Source organism: Lampris incognitus, chromosome 5 (genome assembly GCF_029633865.1).
Source record: "Lampris incognitus isolate fLamInc1 chromosome 5, fLamInc1.hap2, whole genome shotgun sequence".
NCBI classification, from domain to species: domain Eukaryota; kingdom Metazoa; phylum Chordata; class Actinopteri; order Lampriformes; family Lampridae; genus Lampris; species Lampris incognitus.
Genome location: NC_079215.1, coordinates 30558686 through 30586218, shown reverse-complemented (window position 1 = coordinate 30586218; position 27533 = coordinate 30558686). Strand labels below are relative to the sequence as shown.

The window sequence follows — 27533 nt, the reverse complement described above, 5'->3', positions numbered from 1 at the left end:
AAAACAAATACATTTCCCACAATCCTCCATCGACCACGTGATTTGGTGAGCAAGATGGCGACCTGCAGTTCCTTCAGCACCGGCGGCTCGAACATCCCGGAATATGAGTATATCGAGGTTAACACCAAGCCTTTTCATATTGGGTCGTTCAGAAACGCATGGTTAGAAAGACTGAGGCCATCAGACTACTCCTACCAGGAAGAGGACGCGTTTGATGCGGACTTCGCGGAGAAATCCGGGATAACCGCTGAGACCATGAGTGAAATAAAAACCACCTGCAGGTAATCAACCGGTCGTTGCGTCTTTTTACAGGTGTATTGCATTTGGTTACTACACGTGTCCTTCTTTGTGCAAAATCGTTCCTGTCCTGCAACGTGTTCACAGGACCTCTTGTCTTTCTTGTTCCCTCAAAGCATCGATTCGCTTCGCTGCCATTCTGCAGACCAGCTACCGACAACAGAAGTTGTGCCCCCAGACCCCGTTCTAAAAACACTAAAGTAAAACTACCTCGGAAGCACTCATACGTCTCAGTTAATATATGACAGACAGAAATCCGATTGAATGCGCTGTTTCTTTCGACAGACAACGGCAGAAGGGACAAGATTGTAAAGACAGCCAGAAAATCAGCAGGCTTTGTCGACATGATTACGCTGATGAACTGGTGAGTCGATTCCCTCGTCAAACAACGAAGAGAGGCTACGATAACGTCTATACACATTAGCATGGTTTCTCCCTCATTCTGAATGACCCCCTCACCTTTACTACAAATGACTGTTAGCATAGATCGGGCTGGCCACATGCTGAACAGATGCTTTTTTGTTTTGTTTTTTTACATTTCTTCCTCGGTTTTGGCTCCCAGGCAAGATTAGTTGTCGGGAAGACAGCAGAAGAAGAAAGCAACGTGGTTCCTGAAGGCGAAGTTATCATAAGCGTTAACATCTATTATCCAACCGTTTTTGAAAGAGTGAGTTGACATTTTCACGGGGTTCCAAAACCTCCCCACCTGCATGGCACACGAAATAGGTTGCTGAATATTGTGTCTGTAGCTTTCACTAATGACTGCTTGTCTGGTGGGGTCTTATGAGTACCAACTATTTTTATCAATGTCTCCACAGTTTAAGTACATCCGACCTCATATGACTCTGATGGTGACAGGGTCACAGAGCCTTGCAGACCTGAGGGACAGCATTTGCTGTATCAGTGACTTGCAAATATCTGGAGAGTTCAGCCACACACCTGACTTGGCTCCGGATTTCATCAGCAAAGTACAGACCTAGACTACAACTGACGTTTCAGAACAGTCTGTTGGATTTTATTGTTATGGTGGTACCATCCAAGTGTGTAAATGTCAATTATGCAATTCCCGTGATAGTGCTGAATTGAAAAGGAACTGCTTTGTGTGAGAAATGTTGTAATTTTGGGAATAAGCAGTCACATTCATCCTGCAGTTTGAAACATGAATGATCCAACACCAGAAGCAAGACAAGCTTTTAATCCTTTAATGTTGGTACATGGTTAATCCAGGAATAAACCCAGCTGATAGTTTTAAAGACGGGGTTTCCTTAGGCAGTACCTTGGAGCTTCACTGGTTTTAATGGTATCTCATGTTTTATCAGTGTGTGTGTATATGTATATATATATATATATAGTCATTTTATACAATTTTGATTTCTACATTCCTTCCAGTTAAATCAAATGTGGGGACATAGTAAAAATACCTCGTTGTGAAAAATCAAATTTCAAAAGACTACTATGATCAAAGATATATTAACAGATTTGAGGAAAGCTGTTTTCATAAAGAATATGTATATTATGTGTTCTTTATAGGATCATTACAAGTCGGCATTCTTCTTTTTTGAAGGAGTCTTCTACAATGACATGCGTTTCCCTGAATGTCAAGACATCAGTGAGTAAGTTGAATTAAATAAGGGGTGTGTGTGCGTGCATGCGAGAGAGCAAGCAGATGTGATTTCAAGCCATATTTTTAGGTGATAGTTACTTTAGTACAACTTAGACATCGTACATTTTATGGCTGGTTGAGTTGTGTTGGTAATTCTAGTATAATTCAGCTTGTCCATGCCTCAGTTAATGAACATGTCTACATAGGCAGAATCTGAAATATAATGTACTACTCTCAAACAACATTTGCGTTGTGAAAAACAGATTGAAACTTAATATGGAACACCCTGTCAATGCTTCTCAGCTTAGATGCTGAGAAAACATTTGACAGGGTTGAATGGACTTTCTTAGAACAGACTCTTAGCTATATGGGCTTTAATGATACATTTGTTAAGTGGATTAAAATATTTTATAAAAACCATAGATCTACAGTTAGGGTAAATGGACATTGTTCTGAATTTTTTCCTGGGACACGCCAGGGGGATGCTTTATCTCCATCCTTGTTCTCACACCGCATCGAACACTGGCTGAACTAACAAGAACTAATCCCCACATACAAGGAATATTTGATGAAGGGAATGATCAACACACATTCACACTATCTGCAGATGATATATTATTATTCTTAGAAAACCCTGTTACCTTTGTCCCCGCCCTTACATAGCCTTAATGAGTATAGTGCAGTGTCAGGGTATAAGGTCAATACGAACAAATCCGAAGCCATGACAATAGCTGGGGAATGGCTTTCCCAATTAGATGACTTGGTCTCTTTCAGAAGATCCAAACAGGGATTCAGATATATTGGTGTAGTTATCACACCTAAAATTACACAATTATTCAATTGTGTAATTTTCAAAAAACTCAATTTAAATAAAGTATTCTGATTCTGATTATTCTCCTCAAATCATGACAAATTGATTAAAGAAATTAATAAAGATTTAAACAGATGGGATATGCTGCCTCTGTCATTTTTTGACAGGATAGAATCAGTGAGAATGAATATTCTACCAAGATTACTTGGTTTATTTCAATCCCTCCCTGTATTAGTACCACAATCCACATGGCCTGGTGGCCTGTGCAGGGTGTCTACCTGCTTGCTGCCCAATGACTGCCGGGATAGGCTCCAGCATCCCCGTGACCCTGAGAACAGGATAAGCGGTTTGGATAATGGATGGAAAAGCGAAAATCAAAATTCATTTGGCAAAACAGGAGACCAAGAGTTAGATTAAAAATATTGATGTCAACAAAAGAGAAAGGAGATCTGGGTTTACCCAACCTAAAACTTCGACTATTGGGCAGCCCAGCTGTCAAGGATCTAGAGACTGGAGGGGTTTCTAGTGAACAAAACTCATTACCAGGAGCAGCATTATCTACTCTTCCATTTCTTAACCAACAGCCTCAGAAAAAGATCAAAATAAATAATGTATGTATTAAACATACACGGTCTGGACTTCAATCCAAAAGCAACTAAAGGGAGCTGCAGCTTTGTCAAGGGCCATACCCGTAGTAGGAAATATAGAGTTTCTCCCATCTCTGTGGGATAATGCTTATGAAAGATGGGCTGAAAGTGGGTTGGAGACAATTAATCAACTGTTTGATGGGAATACATTTAAATCTTTTTCACAGCTCCAACACAAGTTTGCTCTACCCTCAAGTGACTTATATAGATATTTACAAATTAGACACAGAAAACACAGACCGGGATGATATTAAAAGAGAACCAATAAATATAGAAACCCACTTCATACAGCTGTTTGAACACCCTGTATTAACAAAAACCCCCCCCAAATATCCCATTTGTACAAAAAGCTAGTGCTAAACACATCAGATACTACTATACATACAGTGCATCCGGAAAGTATTCACACCCCTTCACTTTCCCCACATTTTGTTATGTTACAACCTTATTCCAAAATGGATTAAATTCCTTTTTTTCTCATCAATCTGCACACAATACCCCATAATGACGAAGTGAAAACGATTTTGCAGAAATTTTTGCAAATCTATTAAAAATAAAAAACTGAAATATTGCATGTACATAAGTATTCACACCCTTTGCTATGACACTCAAAATTGAGCTCAGGTTCATCCTGTTTCCACTGATAATCATTGAGCTATTTCTACATCTTGATTGGAGTCCACCTGTAGTAAATTCAATGTATTGGACATGATTTGGAAAGGCACATACCTGTCTGTATAAGGTCCCACTGTTGACAGTGCATGTCAGAGCAGAAACCAAGCCATGAAGTCAAAGGAATTGTCCGTGGACCTCCGAGACAGGATTGAATCGAGGCATAGATCTGGGGAAGGGTACAAAAAAATTTCTACAGCTTTGAAGGTCCTGAAGAGCACAGTGGTCTCCATCATTCGTAAATGGAAGAAGTTTGGATCCACCAGGACTCTTCCTAGAGCTGGCTGCCCAGCCAAACTGAGCAATCGGGGGAGAAGGGCCTTGGTCAGGGAGTTGACCAAGAACCCGATGGTCACTCTGACAGAGCTTCAGCATTCCTCTGTGGAGATGGGAGAACCTTCCAGAAGGACAACCATCTCTGCAGCACTCCACCAATCAGGCCTTTATGGTAGAGTGGCCAGACGGAAGCCTCTGCTCAGTAAAAGGCACATGACAGCCCGCTTGGAGTTTGCCAGAAAGCACCTAAAGGACTCTCAGACCATGAGAAACAAGATTCTCTGGTCTGATGAAACCAAGATGGAACTCTTTGGCCTGAATGCCAAATGTCACGTCTGGAGGAAACCAGCACCTCTCATCCCCTTGCTAATACCATCCCTACAGTGAAGCATGGTGGTGGCAGCATCATGCTGTGGGGATGTTTTTCAGCGGCAGAAACTGGGGGACTAGTCAGGATCGAGGGAAAGATGAATGGAGCAAAGTACAGGGAGATCCTTGATGAAAACCTGCTCCAGAGTGCTCAGAACCTCAGACTGGGGCGAAGGTTTACCTTTCAACACGACAACGACCCTAAGCACACAGCCAAGACAATGAAGGAGTGGCTTCGGGACAAGTCTGTGAATGTCCATGAGTGGCCCAGCCAGAGCCCAGACTTGAACCCCATTGAACATCTCTGGAAAGACCTGAAAATAGCTGTGCAGCGACGCTCCCCATCTAACCTTACAGAGCTCGAGAAGATCTGCAGAGAAGAATGGGAGAAATACCCCAAATATAGGTGTGCCAAGCTTGCAGCTTCATACCCAAGAAGATTTGAGGCTGTAATCGCTGCCAAGGGTGCCTCAACCAAGTACTGAGTAAAGGGTGTGAATACTTATGTACATGCAATATTTCAGTTTTTTATTTTTAATAAATTTGCAAAGATTTCTACTAAACCTTTTTCACTTTGTCATTATGGGGTATTGTGTGTAGATTGATGAGAAAAAAAAAGGAATTTAATCCATTTTGGAATAAGGCTGTAACATAACAAAATGTGGTGAAAGTGAAGGGGTGTGAATACTTTCCGGATGCACTGTATATCAAAGGACAATGGGAACTGGAGTTGAAGACAACAGTGGACGATGACGATTGGGAAGACGTGCTCAAGTTGTCATAAGGGGATTGGAAGCCAGTTATGGAAAGATTTTGACTGGAAGGTTATAATGAGGTTCTTTAGGACCCCACTGACAGCTTGTGTCTTTAAAAACAATTCTACCAACAAATGCTGGAGAGACTGTGATATGGTTGGAGACCATACTCACATATTCTGGGACTGCCCAAAAATAGGGGATTCTGGAAAAACGTTAAAGAAGAAATGGAGAAAATCTTGGAAACGGACATTCCCCTAGACCAGGGGTGCCCACTACGTCGATCGCGATCGACCAGTAGATCGCGAAGGCAGTGCTGGTAGATCTCCATGACATTCCAAAAAAACTTCTTTTTTTTCCCAAGACATTAGCCTATCATCTGTCCTCCATTTGGCATTTGCCTTTTGATTGACGTAAAGGACGGCCAGTCTGCTGTTGCCTAAAACCAAAGATTCTAGAGCGGAACCTAAAACTTTGTTACATTAGGTTACCATAACAACCAGAGCCCTTCTCGAACGTACCTTGAAGTTCACATGCCCACAACGTGAGCTAACACAGAACTGTATCGAGCTAGCTAGTTCAACTCTCTAAAAAAACATTCTACTAAAAAGTGAAACAAAATAAAAATGAGTGGGGGAGCCGGACCTAACAAGAAACAAAAAACGTACCATTTCCATGTGGAATGGGAGGAAGATTTTTTTTTCACCATGTCTTATTCCAAATGCGTTTGTCTCATCTGTCAGTCTAGCATTGCTATCCCAAAGAAAGGAAATGTGGAGAGGCACTTTCGAACTGTTCATAAAAACTATGACAATGACTTCCCTCCGAAAAGCGAGCTGATAAAGAGAAAGGTGAGGGAACTAAAATCACAGTTAATCGCCCAGCAGTCACTTTTCACACAGCCGAATTCAAAGGCAAAGGCAGCCACCGAAGCATCTTTACGGGTGAGTCACGCCATCATTAAGCATAAGAAAGCCTTCCAAGATGGAGAGATGATGAAAGAGGCCTTCCTTGAGGCAGCAGATTCGTTGTTTCGGGACTTTGAAAACAAATCAGAAATAATATCTTCAATCAAAGCTCTCCAGTTATCAAGAAATTCTGTCACAAGGCGCTGTGAAGGGATGGGCGATGATTTGACACAGCAGCTTTGGAGGGACATCGTGGACTGCGAGTGTTTCTCACTACAATTGGATGAGTCTACGGACATAAGTGATACGGCCCAATTGTGCATTTTCATTCGCATGGTGTTTCAAGATATGACCACAAAAGAGGAGCTGTTAACAATACTACCCATGAAGGAACACGCGGGGAGAGAACATTTTTCAGATCTTCAAAAACTTTGTGGATAAAATCCAGCTCCCAGTGTGTAAACTGGTGTCAATCACCACGGACGGTGCGCCTGCTATGGTGGGCCGCTCCAATGGATTTATTGCCAAGTGCAGGGAGGACGATGCTTTCCCGGACTTCCTTAATTACCATTGCATAATACACCAACAAGCATTATGCGCAAAAATGCTAAACATGAAAGAGATCATGGATGTGGCAACCAAAATCGCCTGTTCTATTCGAGCGAGGTCTCTTCAAAGACGGTTGTTTCGTACACATTTGGAAGAGGCCGACTGTAACTACTCTGACCTCTTGCTACACACTGACGTGAGATGGCTTAGTAGAGGGAGATTCTTGCAGAGATTTCGAGAGCTCTGTCCGGAGATTAAGGAGTTTCTCCTTATCACTAAACATGCGGAACACAAGCAACTTAATGACAATCAGTGGCTGCTAGACTTGGCGTTTTTAACTGATTTAACCAACATGTTGAATGAGCTTAATTTAGAGCTGCAAGGAAAAGACAACAGCGTGGTAAACATGATCAGCTCAGTTAACGCTTTCAAACGGAAAATGCAACTTCTGTCCTCAAAGTTGCAGCGCTGTGATTTGGGAAACTTCGAAACCTCGCAGCAGAGCTGGAGAAGCAAGGGAGGGCGTGTGCACAACTTGACAGTGCACGCTACACAGAGCAGATTGAAAATGTCCGGTCAGACTTTGACAAACGGTTTAAAGACTTTGCTTTGCTTGAGCCAATCGCTACATTTATGTGCTACCCATTTGGGGAAGATACAGAGGTGGATTCTCTCGCCTCAAAAATGGCAACACTGTTTCACCTGAACTCGTCTGCAGTGGAGGATGAGATGCTGACAGTACAGGCTGACATTCAGCTTAAGTCCAGGGTGCATGGAGAGTTTTGGAACTTACTTACAGAGGACAAGTACCCAAACATGAGGAAATGCGCAACCTCCTTGATGGCATTATTCAGCTCTACTTATTTGTGTGAGTCAGCCTTTTCTCACATGAAGATTATCAAGTCCAAATACCGTTCCGCCATGACAGATGATCATTTGGAGGCCTGCTTGAGGCTGGCTACCAGCAGCTACTGTCCGAACTATGCAACCTGTCTGACTCCCTCCAGTGCAGGTCATCCTCAGAGTAGAGAGGTAGAGATCACAAATCTATTTACCACAGCTGTAAAGGTTCATGCAGTGATGCAATTTCAACATAGTGTAGTAGCAAATGCTTGGTATGATTATTGCCTGTGTAAGGTTCAATATAAATGCAAATCCATTGCAATACTATACATGTGTATATAAATACACACACTGCATATAAATGTTCATATATATGTAAAACATGTATTGAGTATTTTTATTATTATTTTTAATATGAGTAGATCATTTTGACCTGGTCATTTTAAAAGTAGCTCACGAGTCAAAAAATTGTGGGCACCCCTGCCCTAGACCCACTGTTGTTTCTATTGGAAATATCACATAAGCACTTGTTTACCACAGACCAGTGCTATATACTGCATATTTTGTTGATGGTTGCAATAAAAAAACAAAACAAAAAACAAAACAATTATGATAAATTGGATGAAGCCTAACCCCCCCACAGACTCACTGGTTACAAAAAGTCAAACATGTCTACACGATGGAACACACGACTGCCCAGCTACAACTTAAATTGCCTATTTTTATGGACACCAGTTATTAGCTACCTTATCTAGGAAACTTGTTTTGTTTTGATGCATAATTTATGCAGGTACGTATATGTATGTATGTTTTCTATCCGCGTATGGTGTTATGTCATCTATACGTGCATGTATGTCAAGTGAAGCCCAATTTCAAGGTGATTATGTTCTGCATTTTTAATTGCCTGTTAACTTACATGACTGGCAATAAAGTGAAAAAGAAAAAAGAAACTTAACATGTAAGATTTGTAATGCTCATTTTGCACCTGTGTCAGTATGTTATTTATTTGCCTGGGGGATGCAGAGCGTAGTGACAAATGGGTGCCTTGATTTTGAATTTGATTTTTTTGCATTTTCATGCAGCCGCTGGAAATGGTAGCTCTTGAAATGTAAAAATGTTTGCCATGCCTGTCTGTGTGTATGTGGAATGGGGGGGGGGCATATCACCTTTAGAATTTTGATTTAACAAACCGGCATTGGAATATGGCCTACTGGAATAATCCATTCAGCCATTAAATTTATCAGTAATCCATTCAGCCATTAAATTTCAAACCAACATCAGATTGCTGCAGCCGTTATCCCTTAGTTTTATTTTCCTATGTGATTACATACGCTGGATTCAATCACAAGTCTGAACCACATCTGAGAAACACTGGACATTTTCTTGATTAATTCTTGATAATCTGAATCTGAGATAAAATCAACTTCCTTAGTTTTAGAAGAGTTGACCGTCAGATATATTCTTTGTCGTTTCATGCAGGACCACCGTAGAGTGGGCTAAGGGCCGAAACCATCCCCCTTTTCGTAAAGCCAAGATGGAGGACACACAGTTTGTTGATCTGACGGTCAAAGTGGGATTCCCCTATCTCTACTGCCATCAGGGAGACTGTGAACACCTAGTTATCATCACAGATGTCAGGTCAGTGCTGTATTTACAGTTAATTCTGACTGCACCCGTTTAACCGTCACACATCGTGGACTCCATGTCCAGGGGTGAAGCAGACTAATGACAGGAAAGTAATTATCTTAAAGGGCCACCGTTTAGGGGCATTCAGGCAGTTTAAAAATCAAAACTTGAAATTTCAGATTTTTTTTTAATGCTGTACAGTCAAATTTGTGACAATTTTTACATCACAAGATGAAATAAAATTAGTTTCACTAGTTTTGTCCCAGATGTTATATGGTTATTGGAAATTTTCCACTACACTGCCCTTTGCTAGTCGCCGGTATACTTACAGCAAGTTGCAATTAGCCAATGCTAACTAGTTGGTTAAATGTGTAACTAGCACAGACAATGTTGATGCCTAGTTGTTTGAAACGCCTATGTATCATTGTACTTCAGAAGTGAGTCAAAACAAAATTCCCAAGAAGAAAATGTATGGCATGGGTGCCAATCTTTCAGGGACAAATCCTGGACATCCTGTTGTAGCCATGTAGTTGCACCCCTTTGCCTGTTTCCAGAGTTCCTGGATTTTGTATTTTGCTCAATACCATGCATTAATGGGTTTGCCACGTGTGATAAGTTGATGTGAGATGGCATTCCTAGAATCAACTGAATGATAACATTTTACTATGAGTAAGACATCAACACTGAGGTAAAATAGCTTCGAGTCTTGTAAAATTCAGCCTATGCCGGGCTTTTTGGGTGGGGTGGGTCACGCTACCAGACAGAGGTGTCCTCTAGCAATGCCCCCATCCATTAAGCCAAATTTCTAATTTTGATAAGTTCCTGTTGAAATTTTCGTCATTACTGCTCCCTTAATGATATTATCAAAATGTTGGCAATGCTAGACTGAATGCTAACTTTATCATAAACCTTAATGTAAAACCATGTCAATTTGACTACAGATGAAAAGGCCTTGAAACACATGAAAGTTACACTTTGCTTCTGTTCGGAAACTGACACTTTCTAAACAATCTTTTCTGGAAAAGGTCTGTCAAATAAAGCACCTCATTGTCAGACAGCTGCTTAAGATTTTAATGATTGGCCTGTTTCCATTCACCTTCCAAACTGAGGTTTCCTTGAGGCTTTATTTCGTCAGCTGATTTACTTAAACTTACGTAACAAAATGATAGGTCAGTTTGTACTAGGTTTCGTTGTTAGCGGGATAACCAAGTGTGACAACCACTTTTAGTAACATACAAATTCAAAGCTTTCATCTCATCTGATGTGCTTTCAAGTGATGATTTTCTTTTTTAACCTTTTCTTTGGAAACTCAAGACTATCCCATAAGAATGACTGCCTGGATAGAACTCTCTACCCGCTACTCATCCATAAGCACAGGGTCAGCACACGAAAATGTAGTGTGTGCCACGTCTATATTGGCAGGTGGGTTAAAGACATTACATGACAATATTATGCCATCACCTCTGATGAAATTGTGAACACACATTTTACATTCTGTTAAACTCTCCAGATGGATGACCGTTAATGACCAGTTTGCTCCAAGTGACCCCTGTCTCTTCTGTGACAAGTGCTTCCGAATGCTTCACTACGATACTCAAGGCAACAAGCTGGGAGATTTCATGGCCTATGCTTATGTGGACCCTGGTGCATTCAATTAAGCCAGAGCTTCTCAATCCGATCCTCAAGAACCTCACTGTTGGTATTGTATTCTGCCAGGTAGTTAAATACATTCATCTGTTGTGATTAGATGGATGGATTACCTGACACATGGGTAAATACAATGAACTACCTGGCAGAAGGGAAAAGAAGCAGTACTTATGGTACGAGGACTGGCTTGAGAACCACTGATACACAGGGCAATAATGAGCAGTGGTTCTCACTCTGGTCCTCAGGAAACTTCATTGCTGCTGGTTTTCTGTTCTCCCAGGTAGTTCATTACATTCAACTGTTGAGTCAAGTCTTAAAAACTTGATTAGACAGATGGAAACCCTGCCACAACAGGTGATTTATTAACTATCAGGCAGAACAGAAAACACTACTGGGGGTCCCGAGAACCTTATTGAAAACCACTGGCCTGTTGGAAACAACTCTAATGCTGTGCAATGCAGATACATTTTGGTTTTTCATTTTTAATGGATACATCCTGACACTTAAGAGTTTAAGAAGGTGAACTTTTTCTACATTTATTGAACTGATGACATATTGTAAATCTACATTTATTTTGTACCTTAAAAATTGGTTGAATTTCCCTAAGTACTCTCAGCAATAATACCTGGACTTAAATATTTACTTAACTTTTTATTTGCAGGGGTGTAACTGTAAATTGTCAAGTGTATAAATTCTGGTGTAACATTTAAAACTAGAAGGGAGCTTTGTTACTTTCACAGTAGGCACCATGCCTGCATTTTGTTGGAAAATACTGTCACTTTAAACCCAATTGTATTCATTAATTTCCTGGCTGTGGAATTCTGGTAATTGTATCATCCACATATCTTGTTCGTGAAGTATGAATTTAACCAGTTGTCCTTCAGTAATAAATTCTGTTAAATACCAATAGCTTTCCTGTCTCAGTAGAAATTACATTGGCTTTCCCTACTTAAGATTCCTAAAGATAACAGAGGACATTCAGGAAAGGAGTTTCAGAGGACAGTGTCAGTTTATTCGTTCCTTTGCATTTGGTCTAACTTGTATAGCCACAGTCACTTCTCAAAGGAAAATCCCTGTTTTTTTTGTCAGAGTCAAACTGGATGATGTGTAGCAGAATCTTAAATAATTCAGTATTGAGCAAGCTAGCATCAGCCAGCTCCTCACCAAGCTGTGACGTAATCCTTTGGGGCAATAGCGCTCATCAAATGACTTCCACAAAGAGCTTTTTTTTCTGGTACAAACGGGCTCAATCTTTTTAAGAAATTTCTGAAAACACTTTTCTTAATGAAGACAATCCAAGTACAGCCAATCAATATGTTTTTTGTTTTTTTAACAACTCCCAAACTACCACTGTTCTAGCAAAAATTCACTCCTCGCGGAATTACAGAGAGACTTCTGCTCTGGGTTAGAAACCGATAATAAAATGCCAAGACTGATATTTTAGCTAAGGCTCTATAAACTTCTCAAAATATCTGTACGTTGATGCAAAAAAAGCTCTTTTGGCAGACATTTGCATGTGCTATTGCCCTGAAGGATTACGCTGCAGCTTAGGACTGGTGCCGACTTGCTCAATACTAAACCATGTTAAATGATTCTACCACCCATCGCTCAGTTTGATGCCCAATAATGGGAAAATAGGACTTATTTTTAAAAAATACTGTTGTTTTCCCCTTTAAATTTTCCTGAATGTTTCTCGAATGGGGGCATCTGGGTGGTGTGGCGGTCTATTCCGTTGCCTACCAACACGGGGATTGCTGGATCGAATCCCCATGTTACCTCTGGCTTGGTAGGGTGTCCCCACAGACACAATTGGCCGTGTCTGCGGGTGGGAAACCAGCTGTGGGGTATGTGTCCTGGTTGTTGCACAAGCGCTTCCTCTGGTCGATCGGGGCGCCTGTTAGGGGGGAACAGCGTGATCCTCCCACGTGCTACGTCCCCCTGGCGAAACGTCACTGTCAGGTGAAAAGTGGCTGGTGACTCCACGTGTATGAGACGACATGTGGTAGTCTGCAGAGGGGGTGGCACACTGACCGGAACAACTCGGAAGAGTGAGGTAATTGGCCGGGTACAATTTGGGAGAAAAAAAATAAATTCCCGAATGTTTAAAAACACCAATCTGAAAAAGAACTTGGAGTCATCATTTTATTGATTAATGTTATGAGTCTCCAGACGGGCAAAAAAATACTCTTATTTACATTTTTCAAAAAAACAACACGTAAATGGACATTTAAACATAGTTGAATAAAGCACTTGAAAAAATAAACTTTGGCAAACTGAAGTAAAATTTCCTCTCTGTGCAACGGAAATGAAAATACTTCTACAGGTTAAAACTGGTCAGAATCTATTTCAGAGGAAGTAAATGTACCCTACGACTCATTTAAACATGTGAGTTGCCAGTATACAATCAAATACAGTTTACTTCACTACTGAGAACAAACGATGCTTCAGATTCTCCTGAGACATTTCTTGGCTTCATGCTATACAACTGATCTGAGATAAAATCCAAAATGAGTGGTTTATAGCATAAAAAAGTTTCAAGTTTTTTCTGAAGCCGGTTTGCTACACCTATGATATGGACAGCTAAAACATCTTGTCAAGATTTTAGTATCACTACTCCATGTGTACAGATAAGAAAATGCATGTACGCATAAACCAAAGGGAGTAGAGCTACACTCAAACCGCGTGCGCTACACTCAAAGGTTTCAATGCAACAGAATTAAACACTGACAAACTGTCAAAACACCCTTAAAAATGCCACTGAACAAGAACTAGTTGTTGAGCCCAGTTTGTAGAAGTTACTTTTCTTTAGGCATGCAGTAGAATCAGCTAGATGCTTCTGGAGCTTTACTGCTGTAGTAAAAATAAAAGGGTAATCAAATCAGTTACACATTCAAAAACAAAACAAAAAGCAACCTTCACTTAAGATTGGGGTCTTTAGAGATGTTTTTTTCCCCACAAAGGCTACGTAGAGAAGTAAAAAAAAAAGAAAAAAAAAAGTAAATTCTGAGAATTTTCATGATTCTAAAAAAAATTTCACACTGGAAAGCTGCGAGGATCAGATGATTGTACCAGTAGCTCATGACATATGACAGTGTTCACACAGAGGTTCATTGTTGTTGTATTAATGTGAAACCAAGTCAAATGCCATCACTGTTACCTTCCATTTTCTTCCATTGAGGCATCCTCTGGAAACTTCTCCCTATCTGTGTCCTGCTTTCTACCTTCAGGGTTGAAATCGCCATTTGTAGTCTTGTCTGGAAAAAAACACAAGACATTTATTAATAGGACATCTAAACCAAAGTTAATTCAAAGAGGTTATTTCACAGGGGTACATGATGACACACCCAACCGCAAACCATACTGAGAAATATGATTATGGATTTATTTGATATGCCTTGCTTTAATACAGGACTTTTCATCAACACAACTGCCTTTGTGAGTGAAAAAGAATGTGGATTAGGCAAACGGTTGCAACCTCCTGATCAAACTATATATAAATCTAGAGCCAGGCAACACAAGAAAACTTAAACTAAAAGAGTAACACATTAAAAGTCCTGACCGACTGGGAAAAGACTCCGCATCACACACGTGATGACTGAAATACAGTTGAAGACAAGCAGACTTGTTCTGACTGGAGTTATAGCAGCTCACATTCTTGCCAGTGAGCTTAGACTTTTCTAGATTCCAGTTGTAAAAATCAAACATTTAATACACTAATGATCCAAAACATTTTGACTACTCAAAGCAAACCGATTAATGTTGATCATCTCCAAACAAGGGCACATGTCAAGGTCTGGATAGATTAGATGTTAAGCGAAAAATTAGGTCTTGTAGTTAACGTGTTGGATGCAGGAGAAATGGAGCAGGAGTAAAGACCCGAGCGACTTTGACAAGGGCCAAATTGTTATAGCCAGAGGACTGGGTCAGAGCATCTCTGAAATGGCAAGGCTTATTGGGTGCTCCCGGTCAGCAGTGGTGAGTCCCTACCGACAGTGGTCCAAGGAGGGACAAACAACAAACCGGTGACAGGGTGCTGAGTTGCAGAGGGCTGCAGACTATCACATGCCTCCTCCAATATGTGGAGTCGTCAGTTATTACTTTTCCCCTGACAGTGAGGTGTTTTGCCAGGGGGACGTAGCGTGTGGAAGGATCAGTTCCCCCTCCCCCCTGAACAGGCACCCTGACCGACAAGAGGAGGCACTAGTGCAGTGACCAGGATACATCCGGCTTCCCACCCGCAGACACGGCCAATTGTGTCTGTAGGGATGCCCGATCAAGCCAGAGGTAACACAGGGATTTGAACTGCCGATCCCCGTGTTGGTTCCTTTTTGGTTTTAACACTGTGCAGTAATAAAGCAGTGACAATGCATTTACAGCAGATATGCAACTGGGGGCACTGTGATCCAACATAGATTTGTTGGAACAATCATTTTCTACGTAATGCTATCTATGTTATGCCATGTTGCGGCACGGTGGCCCAGTGGTTAGCGCTGTCCCTTCACAGCAAGAAGGTCCTGGGTTCGAACCCCGGGGTTGTCCAACCTTGGGGTCATCCCAGGTTGTCTTCTCTGTGGAGTTTACATATTCTCCCCGTGTCTGCAGTGGGTTTTCTCCAGGTGGTCCGGTTTCCCCCACCGTCAAAAGAAACATGCATGTTAGGGTTAATACTCCTGTCTGTGCCCCTGACTGAGGCATAGCAAGATGAACTGGAGTTGGTCCCCAGGCGCTGCACGGCGGCTGCCCACTGCTCCTAGCTACATAGCTAGGATGAGTTAAATGTAGAGCAGAATTTCCCCACAGGGATTGATAAAGTATATCAAACTAAAAAAATTTTTTTTAAAGGTATTTAGAGAAGGAAAGACTCATGCTATCCCTTTTTTCAGTTTAACAACTGAACATGGTGACTGGTGACTTAATGTAGGGGAAAACACCGATTAGCAGAGCAGCTAGCATCTAATGAGGGATTGGACATTAGAACGTTACAGGTTAAGTGACTGAATATGGGTCACTTTCTGATTGAGGATAACGGTATAAAATACTGCTGCACTGCCAGCTACAGTTTGTTTTCCATATTATAAGAAATGTTATGAGAGGTGAATGAGGCTTGCCGAGCACAATTTAACTTACATAAATGGTTAGCGTAGATATTAAACACAAATGAGTGTGTATTTAAAATTGATTAAAGTAAAATTATCGGTTTTCAGGAGGACATTGTGTTCTGTTCGTGTTTTCAACAGCTGCCACTTCCCAGGCGTCCGGGTGGCATGGTGGTCTATTTCGTTGCCTACCAACACGAGGCTCACCGGTTCGAATCCCCGTGTTACCTCCAGCTTGGTCGGGCATCCCTAAAGACACAACTGGTAGTGCCTGCGGGTGGGAAGCCGAATGTGGGTATGTGTTCTGGTCGCTGCACTAGCGCCCCCTCTGGTCGGTCGGGGCACCTGTTTGGGGGGAGGGGGAACTGGGGGGAATAGCGTGATCCTCCCACATGCTACGTCCCCCTGGCGAAACTCCTCTCTGTCTGGTGAAAAGAAGCAGCTGGTGACTCCACATGTATTGGAGGAGGCATGTGGTAGTCTGCAGCCCTACCCGGATCGGCAGAGGGCGTGGAATAGTGACCAGGATGGCGCGGAAGAGTGGGATAATTGGCCAAGTACAATCAAGGAGAAAAAGAGGGAGAAAAAAAAACCTTCAAGAAATGTGAATGTTTCTTGTTGGCGAAATTTACATAATGTAGGACAAAAAGGACCAGACAAATATATACTGTATTGAACATTCAATTTAAGATAATTTAAGACTGTTCAACAGCTGCTGTTACCACAACCATGGGTGCACTTGGCTGAAAGTCATCAGAACACAGTCACTAGTTAAACTGAAACACCGGCAAGAAAGCAGTCACTTTGTTACTGCAGTCAAACTCTCCAGCTTAGACAAGCTTGCTGGGGGTTTAGTCCAATTTGATTGTGACTCATATGTAAACAGCCTCTCAGAGCCAATCAAGGACTCCGCTATTTCATCTACCTCCAGGTTGGTCCCGCCTCCATTAGTTAACCCTTTAGACCTTTTTGACGAGAATGATAGCTGTCCCATGATTAATCAATTGCTTTTGGGAGTAGTTGACAGCTACTAAAATGCAGCAGTCATGAATGCCGTACACCTGTCAACATCGTTGCAGACCAGGTAGACCCCTTCATAGCAATGGCCTCTTTCAGCAGGATAATGCACCCCGCCGTACTGCACACATTGTTCGGGAATGGTTTGAGGAACATGATGAAGTGCCTGGCCTCCAAATTCTCCAGATCTCAAGCCGATTGAGCATTTGTGGGAAGTGCTGGACCTACAAGTCTGATCCACAACAGCTCCACCTCGCAACTTACAGGACTTGAAGGATCTGGTGCTAATGTTTTGGTGCCCAATACCACAAGACACCTTCAGGGATCTTGTAGAGTCCATGCCTCTGTGGGTTGGCGCTGTATTAGCAGCACATGGAGGACCAACAGCATATTAGGCAGGTGGTCATAATGTTTTGGCTCATCAGTGTATCATCGTGACAGTTCTAACTGGTTGAAGGCTCAATCAGTTGGCGAGCAATGAGAATCTTAAACCCCTGCGCCCTACAAGATAAAGTGATCGTCCATGGTGACATGCTGGATTTTTCACAGACCGTTGCAGATTTTCCATGATCGTGAAAATTAGTCATTATGGTCAAATTGTGGTTATAAACTGCTTTTAAATTATCTAGTGTGTTCCCAGCTGAGGTTAACCTCAAGGACCCTATGACGTCCTGTGGAGCAGAGGAGAATGATTCAATCTACCCATTTCTGAAAGTTTCCATGTGAGACTTAACTGATCATAATTAACATGGAGAAAATCATGACGCAGGCATCAAGCACCATATTGAACCCTGACCAATTCATCTATCACATGATTAAGACTTGGCACTGAGAATCTTTTTAACACTTTAAGTAGCTCTAAAAATAATACTTTTTAAAAATTTACCCAATGTTCATTTACTTTTCTCTGTAATCCTTAAAACATTTACATTTCTATAGAATTAAAAATTACAATGAACAAAATAAACACACCGTATATAATACATACCTAACCACTGTTAAATACTACACTCCATAATTTGTCAGACCTAAATGATAAACAGTCCAACACTTCTTGAGGCTGACTGATGTTGTTTCTCTGACCTCCAGAAGCTTTTGATACGCACGTAGCTGGGAGTAAACAATTTGTCCAGGAAGTCAACCTAACACAATGAGTCAAGCCCAGTCTATCTTCAGCGATGACTCCGAAATCTCATCACCCAAAACAGGTGACTTAAGCATGGATCCTGCCAGCCTGTCAACTGACCGTGCTATGATCCATGAGGCAATCATCTTTCCATGACTCATGGTAAATCAGTTTCATGCTTAATCTGTAACTGTAAAGACATGATATTCTGTTCAGCCAAGTTAGCTGAACACTGAACCATTTTTACAGGCATAAGTGAGTCATTTCAACATGTCCTACCCTGAATAATAAGCTTACATTTTAATCAGTTAATCAACTGTCTCACTCTTTTTCAAATTCACAGTCATTGAGGTTCTAACTAAGGATGGGTATCGTTAAGATTTTAACGGTATTACTACTCTTACCACAATTGCTTATTGAGCTGATACTTTAACAGTACTTTTATCAGTTCTTTTGGTTCTTTAAAAGAAAAGAACTGAATTAACATTGCTTTATTTTTTCCCATCTGGAAAGAGCATTACTTTTAATCATTAACCCATGTTTATATAATGTAGTTAACGCCGTGTGGGCTCTAGGCTACTAGCATACATAACATACCTGAGGTGGATGGGCCAACATGAGATGAACTATGAGCTAGGCAGTCAAAAACTGCATTTCTCCGCCTGTATTTGATGCACTGTCATTAGATGTTTCAAAAGATTGCTTGTTTTTCTGCCCTTACATGCAAAAGACTTGTGGGAACGAGCATTGAATTTAGTGAAGTATAACCAGACTTTTGATTGTTTAGTTCTCTCTCCGCCATTGCCACTAAGAGCAGGCTCTGTGTGTGTGTGTGTGTGTGTGTGTGTGTGTGTGTGTGTGTGTGTGTGTGTGTGTGTGTGTGTGTGTGTGTGTGTGTGTGTGTCTGAGAGAGGCAGACAGCTGGTCCCACCCCTCGGCTCGCACAAATGACAGGCTTCGAGACAGAGATCTCTCTTCTTTTTTGGGAATAGCAAAAAAGCATTATAGTCAAATGTCTTAAACGTATTGCAAATTAGAAACAGAGTTGGTGAGATAAAAGGTGCAAGATAACGTTTATGCAGCCTAAATAAATAGGACATTTATTTTCTTCATTTCTCCAATACTGATAGCAGAACCGCTAACATCGGAGCTTATCAATACTATGGTCTTTAATAATTCAGCACCGGTGTCCGTTTAATACCGGGTTTCAGTACCCACCCCTAGTTTTAACAGCCTACCATACTACTACGCAGATGAAGGACGCAGTTATCACGGCCCACTGATCATACTTTACTATGCATTTTTTCAACCACAGGGATCCTATGACGTGGGAAGTAGAGGAGAGAGTGACTTTAACACAAGTGCCTCAGTCAGTCCTTTTCTCTCTAGATCAAGTGTGACATAAGTGACCATAATTCATGACATGGTGAAAATCACAAAGCTTGTCCTATGACATTGACATTACAGCAAAGCTTGACTAATCCATCTCCCACCAACAGTTATACACGTCCACGTTCATTTATTGTAATAAATCTAGTTCTTTACTCATGTTGAAAATGTTTCTTAGATTTGCCATTTCCTCTGTATGTCTTTAGCTATTTACACCTCAATACAAAACAAATAAAGTCTACATTAGCCATGGGCACTGGTATTAGAATATTCGAGAGGACATTCGTATTCAAATATACAGATTCTAGGGGAAGAAATGTAGTGGATACATTTTGCCTTAAGTGTATTAAAAAATATTATTTGCAGAATATCGGTTTGGAATGTTATTGGTCTGCAGGTCTTAACGTCAAGACATAACTAAAGTAGTTGAAGTTCAAGTTCTTTTATTCGTCAAATGCACAACAATACACTGTGGCAGGCATTGCTGGCAATGAAAAGCTTAGGCATCAGTTCAACCTCAAAAAAGCTAATGAATATGACACAAGATTAAATTAGAACTAAAGAAAAAAAAAATCTAAAAATTAGCGAAAAAATATAAAATTACAAAAGCGCAGTATTTACAGTCCAGCATGAGAAAAAAAAAAAAACCTAAAAATTCAGTGTTGAGTCATTAAAATCTAAAATGTAACAGTTGACATGCCGGGGCTGCTTAGCTCGCTCCCAGCTTCTACCAACCGCGTGATAGTGTATGTTGGGACTAATGATGCAGCTTGTCAGCAGTCTGAACTAACCAAAAAGGATTTTATTGATCTTTTGAGGTTTTTAGGTACGTGCGGAAAGTCTGTTTTTATCTCAGGCCCTATTCCGAGCGGGGTGTTTCAGCAGAATCCTCAGCCTGCACACATGGCTCATCTCTGCCCGCAGAGTTCACAATATTGGCTTTATTGATAATTTTAATCAGTTTTGGGATCGTCTCTCCTTCTTCAGAGCTGACGGAGTCCACCCAAACAGTCTGGGTTGCCAGATGCTTGCAGCCAACTTGCAGCACGCAATACAGTCCTCTCCATGTGACTGACTACTTACATCTCACTCTTCCCTCCCGGAGCCCCCGCTTCCGTCTGTGGTGGCACTTGAAGGTACTGTTCCGCCCACTGTCTCCCTCCGCTGGCCTTATCTCTCTTTGATCCTCTCGCCGGGAATTTTCCCTATACAGACTATTATCAGACACTGTGCCTCTCATCCACACGATGTATCTAATAGCAGAAACAACAACAACCAAATATCTGGAGCAAATATCTGCAATTTGTGTCCTATTTATTGTACTCCTGTTGGTGTTAATTCTGCTGTGACACCAAACAATTTTGGCCTCTTGAATGTGAGATCTCTGGGTAATAAATCCTTCATCATTAATGATGTTATTGTTTCCAATAATCTGGATTTTTTTATGATTACTAAGACATGGCTGTCCCCAGGGGACACTGTTCCCCTGATTGAGGCTAGCCCCCCTGATTTTGCATATTTTCATATTCCCAGGCCCTCTGGTAGAGGGGGTGGCCTAGCTGTTTTTTTATAAGTTAGGTCTTAAGTGCCATCCTGTTAATTTTGGTAATTTTATCTCATTTGAGGTTTTATGTTTTTTAATTACTGGCCCTTCCGCTTTTGTCTGCATCTTAATTTATAGGCCGCCCTAATTCAGTTAGTTTTATCTCTGAGTTTTCTGATCTTTTATCTATTGTCATGCCAAAATATGACAGGGTGCTTATTCTTGGCGATTTTAATATTCATGTGTGCTGTCCTTCCCATCCCATCACCTCAGATTTTTGGATCTTGTAGATTCTTTTAACCTCATTCTGTTAAAGGGGTCAAACACTCCAAAGGCCACATTTTAGACCTTGTACTCTCCTCTGGTTTCTCTCTCGAATGTCTCAATTTGGTGGCTATGCCTGTATCTGACCATAAAACTATCATTTTCAAAGTCCCACTACAGCTCGCTGCTCCTAGTCATTATCCTAAAACACGATCTTGCATTCTCAACGCTGGCTCTGCAGTTAAATTCTGTGATGCTTTTAATTTATCATCCTTTAGTCCCTCTTTATCACCGCTCAATCCAGATGCACTATTAAATTCATTCAATGATCAGTGCCAATCCATCCTTGACCAAATTGCACCATTTAAAACGAGGAAACAAAATTAAATAATCTCCCCTGGCTGAATGATCACACCTGTGCCCTTAGAAGACTTTGTAGAAAAACAGAAAGACAATGGAAGGCCAACAAGTCTGAAGTAACACATAACACCCTTAAAAACCAAATGTTAATTTACCAGAAGGCAGTTAAGGATGCGAGATCAGCGTACTTCTCTGAACTAATACTGAGAAATAATCACAATCCTAAAGTTCTCTTCGGGGTAATTGATTCTGTTATTAATGGTCCCTCCACTTCTCTTTTTGAACCCGATGTTGAGTTGTCCGAAAAATTTCTCACTCATTTTGTAAACAAGGTGAAGAATATTAGGTCCCAAATCCAGCCAGGCTCTTTTCGTTCCATTCCCCATGTTAATTCTGCCTCTTTCACCCAATTTCAACCAATTACAATTTCAGTGTTGGAGACTACAGTCTCCAATATGAGCTCCTCCTCCTGCATTCTAGACATCATTCCCACTAAGCTAGTCAAGGAGATATTTTCCACTATCAGCCCCATTATTCTTCAAATTCTTAATTATTCTCTGGCCTCCGGTTCTTTTCCAGACATTTTTAAGCATTACATCATTCACCCATTGCTGAAGAAACCTAATTTAGCCCCCCTGTCCCTAAGTAACTACAGGCCAATCTCCAAATTGTATTTTTTTATCTAAGGTTCTGGAGAGAGTAATTTCTTCTCAGTTGATTTCTTTTATGAACACAAATACTGTTTTAATAGTTTCCAGTCTGATTTTAGAGCACTTCATAATACTGAGAAAGTTCTACTTAAGGTCACTAATGATCTACTGCTGAATGCAGACAGAGGTGACTGCTCAATTTGAGTTCTTTTGGACTTAATTGCTGCCTTTGACACAGTTGATCACAACATCCTCCTACATCGCTTAGAGACTTGGGTTGGCATCAAGGGCTCGGCTCTTAACTTATTACACTCTTACCTCACCAACAGAACTTTTTCTGTTGTTCTGGGTAACTTTAACTCCTTAGTGGCTCAGTTGAGTTGTGGTGTCCCTCAAGGCTCAGTTCTTGGCCTCCTTCTCTTCTCTATATACATGCTGCCCCTTGGCCAGGTCATTCAAAATCACGATGTGCTCTACCATTTTTATGCTGATGACACTCAGTTATACATGCCACTAAAACCCACTGATCCTAGCGCCCTATTAAATCTCACAGCTTGCCTCACCGACATTAACTCCTGGATATCCAAAGATTTTCTTAAATTTAATGATGATAAGTCTGAGGTCATTCTGTTTGGTCCCGAAAATTCCATTAGTCCATTTGCTACTAATCTTGTTGGTCTGTCAGGTAGTCTTAAACAGGCTGCTAGGAATCTTGGGGTAATATTTGACGCTAACCTCAGTTTTGACAATCAAATTAAACATGTTGCTCAGTCATGCTTTTTCCAACTCAAGCTAATTTCCAAAATGAGGTCATTTTTATCAATTGCCGATTTGCAAAAAGTTGTACACACTTTTATCTTTTCTCGACTCGACTACTGTAATGCACTTTATTCTGGTATCAGCAAGGGCTCACTCCACTGTCTGCAGTTGGTACAAAATGCCGCTGCTTGGCTCATTACAGGGACAAGGAGGCATGACCATATCACTCCTGTGCTTGCCTCCCTACACTGGCCCCCTGCTATATTTCAAATTGATTTTAAAATGTTACTGCTCACCTTTAAGGCTTTAAATAGTATTGCTCCTTTATACATTTGTGATTTATTGACTTGGTATGTCCTCCCTCAACCATTAAGGTCTGCAGATGGAGCCCTGCTAGTTATTCCCGGGTCTCAGTTGGTTACAAAGTGTGATTGGGCTTTTGCTGTTAGAGCCCCCACACTATGGAACTCACTTCCTGCTGAGCTAAGACGAACTAAGTATTTAGCTTCTTTTAAATCTCATCTTAAAACTTTTCTTTTTATGAAAGCTTTTACAAATGTTTGATATTTGTTTCTATTTTTACCGTTTTTATTCTTACTCCTATTTGATCTTACTCTTATTCCTGCCTTGTCTGGTTTTATGTTTTTTTTTGATTTTTTTTTTTGTGAAGCACTTTGTAACATTGTTTTAGAAAAGTGCTATTGTGGCGGACACTGGGGGCTGTGCCTCTCACCCAGCAGGACTGTGAGCTGGGGGTGTGGTTTACGTTCCCGGGCTCGCTGGTGCAGGGTTGCTCCTGCCGCAGTTTGGTTTTTGGAGTTGAGGAATAAACATCAAACTCGCCTTCGTCTCCTGTGTTTTTCCTCATCCTGCCACACTATATGAATAAAATCATTATTATTATTATTAAATGTCACAGTATGTAAAGCAGTATGTAATTGTAATAACTATGTTAATTGTATCTACATAGTGCAGGAGTGGTATGGAAGAAAGTGAACAGCGGGGATGCTTCCGTGTCTGAATTGTTACAGTGCATACCATATGGCCACAACCATCGCCGGTTCGAATTCAGCCAAGTTAGCAGAATGCTTAACGATTTTTACAGGCATAAGTGAGTCATTTCAAGATTTCATGCACCGATAATAAAAATTTTAATCAGTTAATCAACTGTCTCACTCTTTTTCAAAGTCACAAACGTTGAGGTTCTAACACCCTATCATGCTACTATGCAAATAAATGAAACGGTCACAGCCCAATGATCACACATTACTACACATTTCTGTCAACCACAGGAATCCTGTAACATGAGAAGTAGAGGAGAAAGTGATTTTAGGGCAAGTGACTCAGTCAATCTTTTTCCATCTAGGTCAACATGTGTGACATAAGTGACCATAATCCATTACACGGTGAAAATCACAACACTTGTCCTATGTCATTGACATAATCTTAAAGCTTGACTGAGCCATATCCCACAAATTGTTATACACTTTCACGTTGTTATTGTAATAAATCTAGTTCTTTACTCATGTGAAAATGTTTCTTAAGATTTGCCATTTCCTTTGTCTTCAGCTATTTACACCTCAATACAAAACAAATCAAATCCACATATATTAGCCATGGGCACCAGTATTAGAATATTTGAGGACATTTTTACTCAAATTTACAGATTCTAGGGTAAGAAATGTAGTTATTAAATTTTACCTTTCCCCATACAGACTATTATCAGGCACTGTGCCTCTCATCCACACGACATATCTAATAGTAGGAACAACAACAACCGTCTAGAGCGTCTGTCTGGAGCAAATATCCACAATTTGTGTCTTATTTGTTTTATTCCCATTGGTTTTAATTCTGCTTTGACGCCAAACAATTTTGGCCTCTTGAGTGTGAGATCTCTGGGTAATAAGACCTTTATCATTAATGATTTCATTATTTCTAATAATCTGGACTTTATGATTACTGAGACATGGCATCCTCAGGGGACACTGTTCCCCTGATTGAGGCTAGGCCCCCTGATATTCCTAGGCTCTCTGATAGAGGGAGTGGCCTAGCTGTTTTTTTTTTTATAAGTGCCGCCCTGTTACTTTTGGTAATTTTATCTCATTTGAGGTTTTATGTTTTTTTGTTTTTAAACTTTTATTTCTGGGTATTTTCTTCATTACAGGAACAAGAAAAAAAAACAAAAAACAACAACAAACAGAAAAAAAAAACGAAAAAAAAATGGGAGGTCATGGGACAATCAAAAAACCGCCAAAGTAGAATGTCTCATATACAGTATACTTACAGTAACTGCGAGCTATCCTTCTCATTGGCCAAATAAATACACAATTTTTCCCTCCATTTTTCTCCCAGTTCTTTTTGGAGCTGAATAGAGTAAGTCATCTGTTCTGAAAGCTGTAATTGTTTGACAATATTGATGAAAAGTCCAACAGTAGGACTATTTTTCTGAAGCCAGTGTTTTGTAATGGCCTTTTTACTTGCTGCCAGCAAGATATTCAAAAGATAGACATTAGTTTTATTTAGTCCATTAGGGATATGTCCAAGAAACAAGGATGAGAATGTCATACTAATGCTAAAACCCAGGGTTTTTGAGATGATAACTGATACTTCATTCCAAAAAGTCTGAATGGTGGGACACGACCAAAAAACATGAGCATGGTCAGCCATGATTTCTCCACAGTCCCTCCAACAGCTCAGCTGAGTGGCAGTTTGTTTGGACTTCTGTTTAGGGGTGATAAAAAAGCGAATCAGGTTTTTCCAGCAGAAGTCTCTCCAGGTCCGGGAGTTGGTGGAGGACGATTGCGTTTTCCAGGCATCCAACCACATGTCCTTAGTTATGTCAGTGTCCAGCTCTTTTTCCCATTGTTGTTTCACATGGTCTGTAGAGTCCTTATTCAGTGATGGGATGCCATAGTATAACTTACTTATAAGATGTTTGTTGCTTTCTGAGTTATATGCATCAATAAATACATGAATAACAGCTGGAATCTCTCTGGGTTAATATCTTTTATCGTTTTAGAAAAGTAATCACAGAGCTGTTAATACCTATAAAAGTCCTGCCTCCCCAACCGATATGTCTGACATAGATTATCAAAACTGTCAAGCGCCCAGGTTTTAACAATCTTGCATATGGAAGTGATACCAAAATAGACTCATTGTTTATATCTACCATCTAAAGATGCCAGTGTAAAGTCAGAATCATATGCTGGCCATCTGAGCAGGTTAGCTTCTCTCTCGAGTTGGAAACGTTTAACCATTTCCCCTCATATTTTCAATGAAAAAAATCACCCATTGACTCGCTGTCTGTAATATTTCTTTCTCTTTGCCAACACAGCCAAGCAATGACTTTTGGTGTATCAGTTGAGGATAACTCCATAGTCTTCCAATTGGCCACATAAAATGGGTTACACCAGTATATAAGGGGTCTCAGCTGAGCTGATAAGTAGTAATCCCTTAAAGATGGGAGGGCCATGCCCCCCCCCCTCCTCCGGTAGTTGGAGATTAGAACATTTCACCCTTGGCCTCTTTTTGTCCCAAATGAATCATGAAATATGTTTATACTATCCTCTAAATTGTTTCTGAGGGATTTCTACTGGAAGTGATTGAAAAAGATATAGTAATCTGGGAAGAATGTTCATTTTGACTGATCTAATTCTGTTACCGAAGTCAAGAGGGAGGTTTTATGTTTTTTAATCATTGTCCCTCCCCCTTTACTCTGCATCTTAATTTATACGCTAGCTAATTCAGTTAGTTTTATCTCTGAGTTTTCTGACCTTTTATCTATTGTCATGCCAAACTATGACAGGGTGCTTATTTTTGTCGATTTTAATATTCATGTGTGTTGTCCTTCCCATTCCCTGACTTTTTTGTGTGGATTTTATACTCTTTTAACCTCATTCAATCTGTTAAAGGGGCCACACATTCCAAAGGCCCCATCTTAGACCTTATACTTTCATCTGGTCTCTCTCTCGAATGTCTTAATGTGGTAGATATGCCTGTATCTGACCATAAAGCTGTCTCATCTGGTTTCTCTCTCGAATGTCTTAATCTGGTGGATATGCCTGTATCTGACCATAAAGCTGTCATTTTCTAAGTCCCACTAAAGCTTGCTATTCCTAGTCACTATCCTAAAACATGCTCTCGCATTTGCAACGTTGAGTCTGCAGTTAAATTCTGTGCTGCTTTTAATTCATCATCCTTTTATCCCTCTTATCCCCCCTCAATCCAGATGCACTGTTAAATTGATTCAATAATCGGTGCCTATCCATTCTCAACCAAATTGCACCATTTCAAACTAGGAAACAAAAATCAAATAACCTCCGCTGG

At 40.7% G+C, this 27533-nt stretch overlaps 2 protein-coding genes across 2 annotated transcripts in view; one reads left to right on the top strand and one right to left on the bottom strand.

Moving 5' to 3' along the window:
- Positions 1-54: 54 nt before the first annotated feature.
- snapc3 (small nuclear RNA activating complex, polypeptide 3) lies at positions 55-11892 on the top strand. The gene is made up of 9 exons (XM_056280466.1): positions 55-281; positions 414-497; positions 583-661; positions 860-964; positions 1116-1265; positions 1828-1910; positions 9210-9368; positions 10671-10778; positions 10867-11892. The coding sequence occupies exons 1-9, from the start codon at positions 55-57 to the stop codon at positions 11012-11014; spliced, it is 1143 nt and encodes a 380-aa protein (XP_056136441.1). The 3' UTR covers positions 11015-11892.
- A 1275-nt stretch (positions 11893-13167) lies between these two features.
- Positions 13168-27533, bottom strand: part of psip1a (PC4 and SFRS1 interacting protein 1a) — a 56649-nt gene continuing 42283 nt past the window's right edge. Inside the window, exons 16-17 of the mRNA XM_056280271.1 lie at positions 14161-14257; positions 13168-13853 (exon numbers count right to left, since the gene is read on the bottom strand). Coding sequence (XP_056136246.1) covers positions 13826-13853; positions 14161-14257 — 125 coding nt within the window. The 3' untranslated portion in view covers positions 13168-13825. The remainder of the gene's footprint in view (positions 13854-14160; positions 14258-27533) is intronic.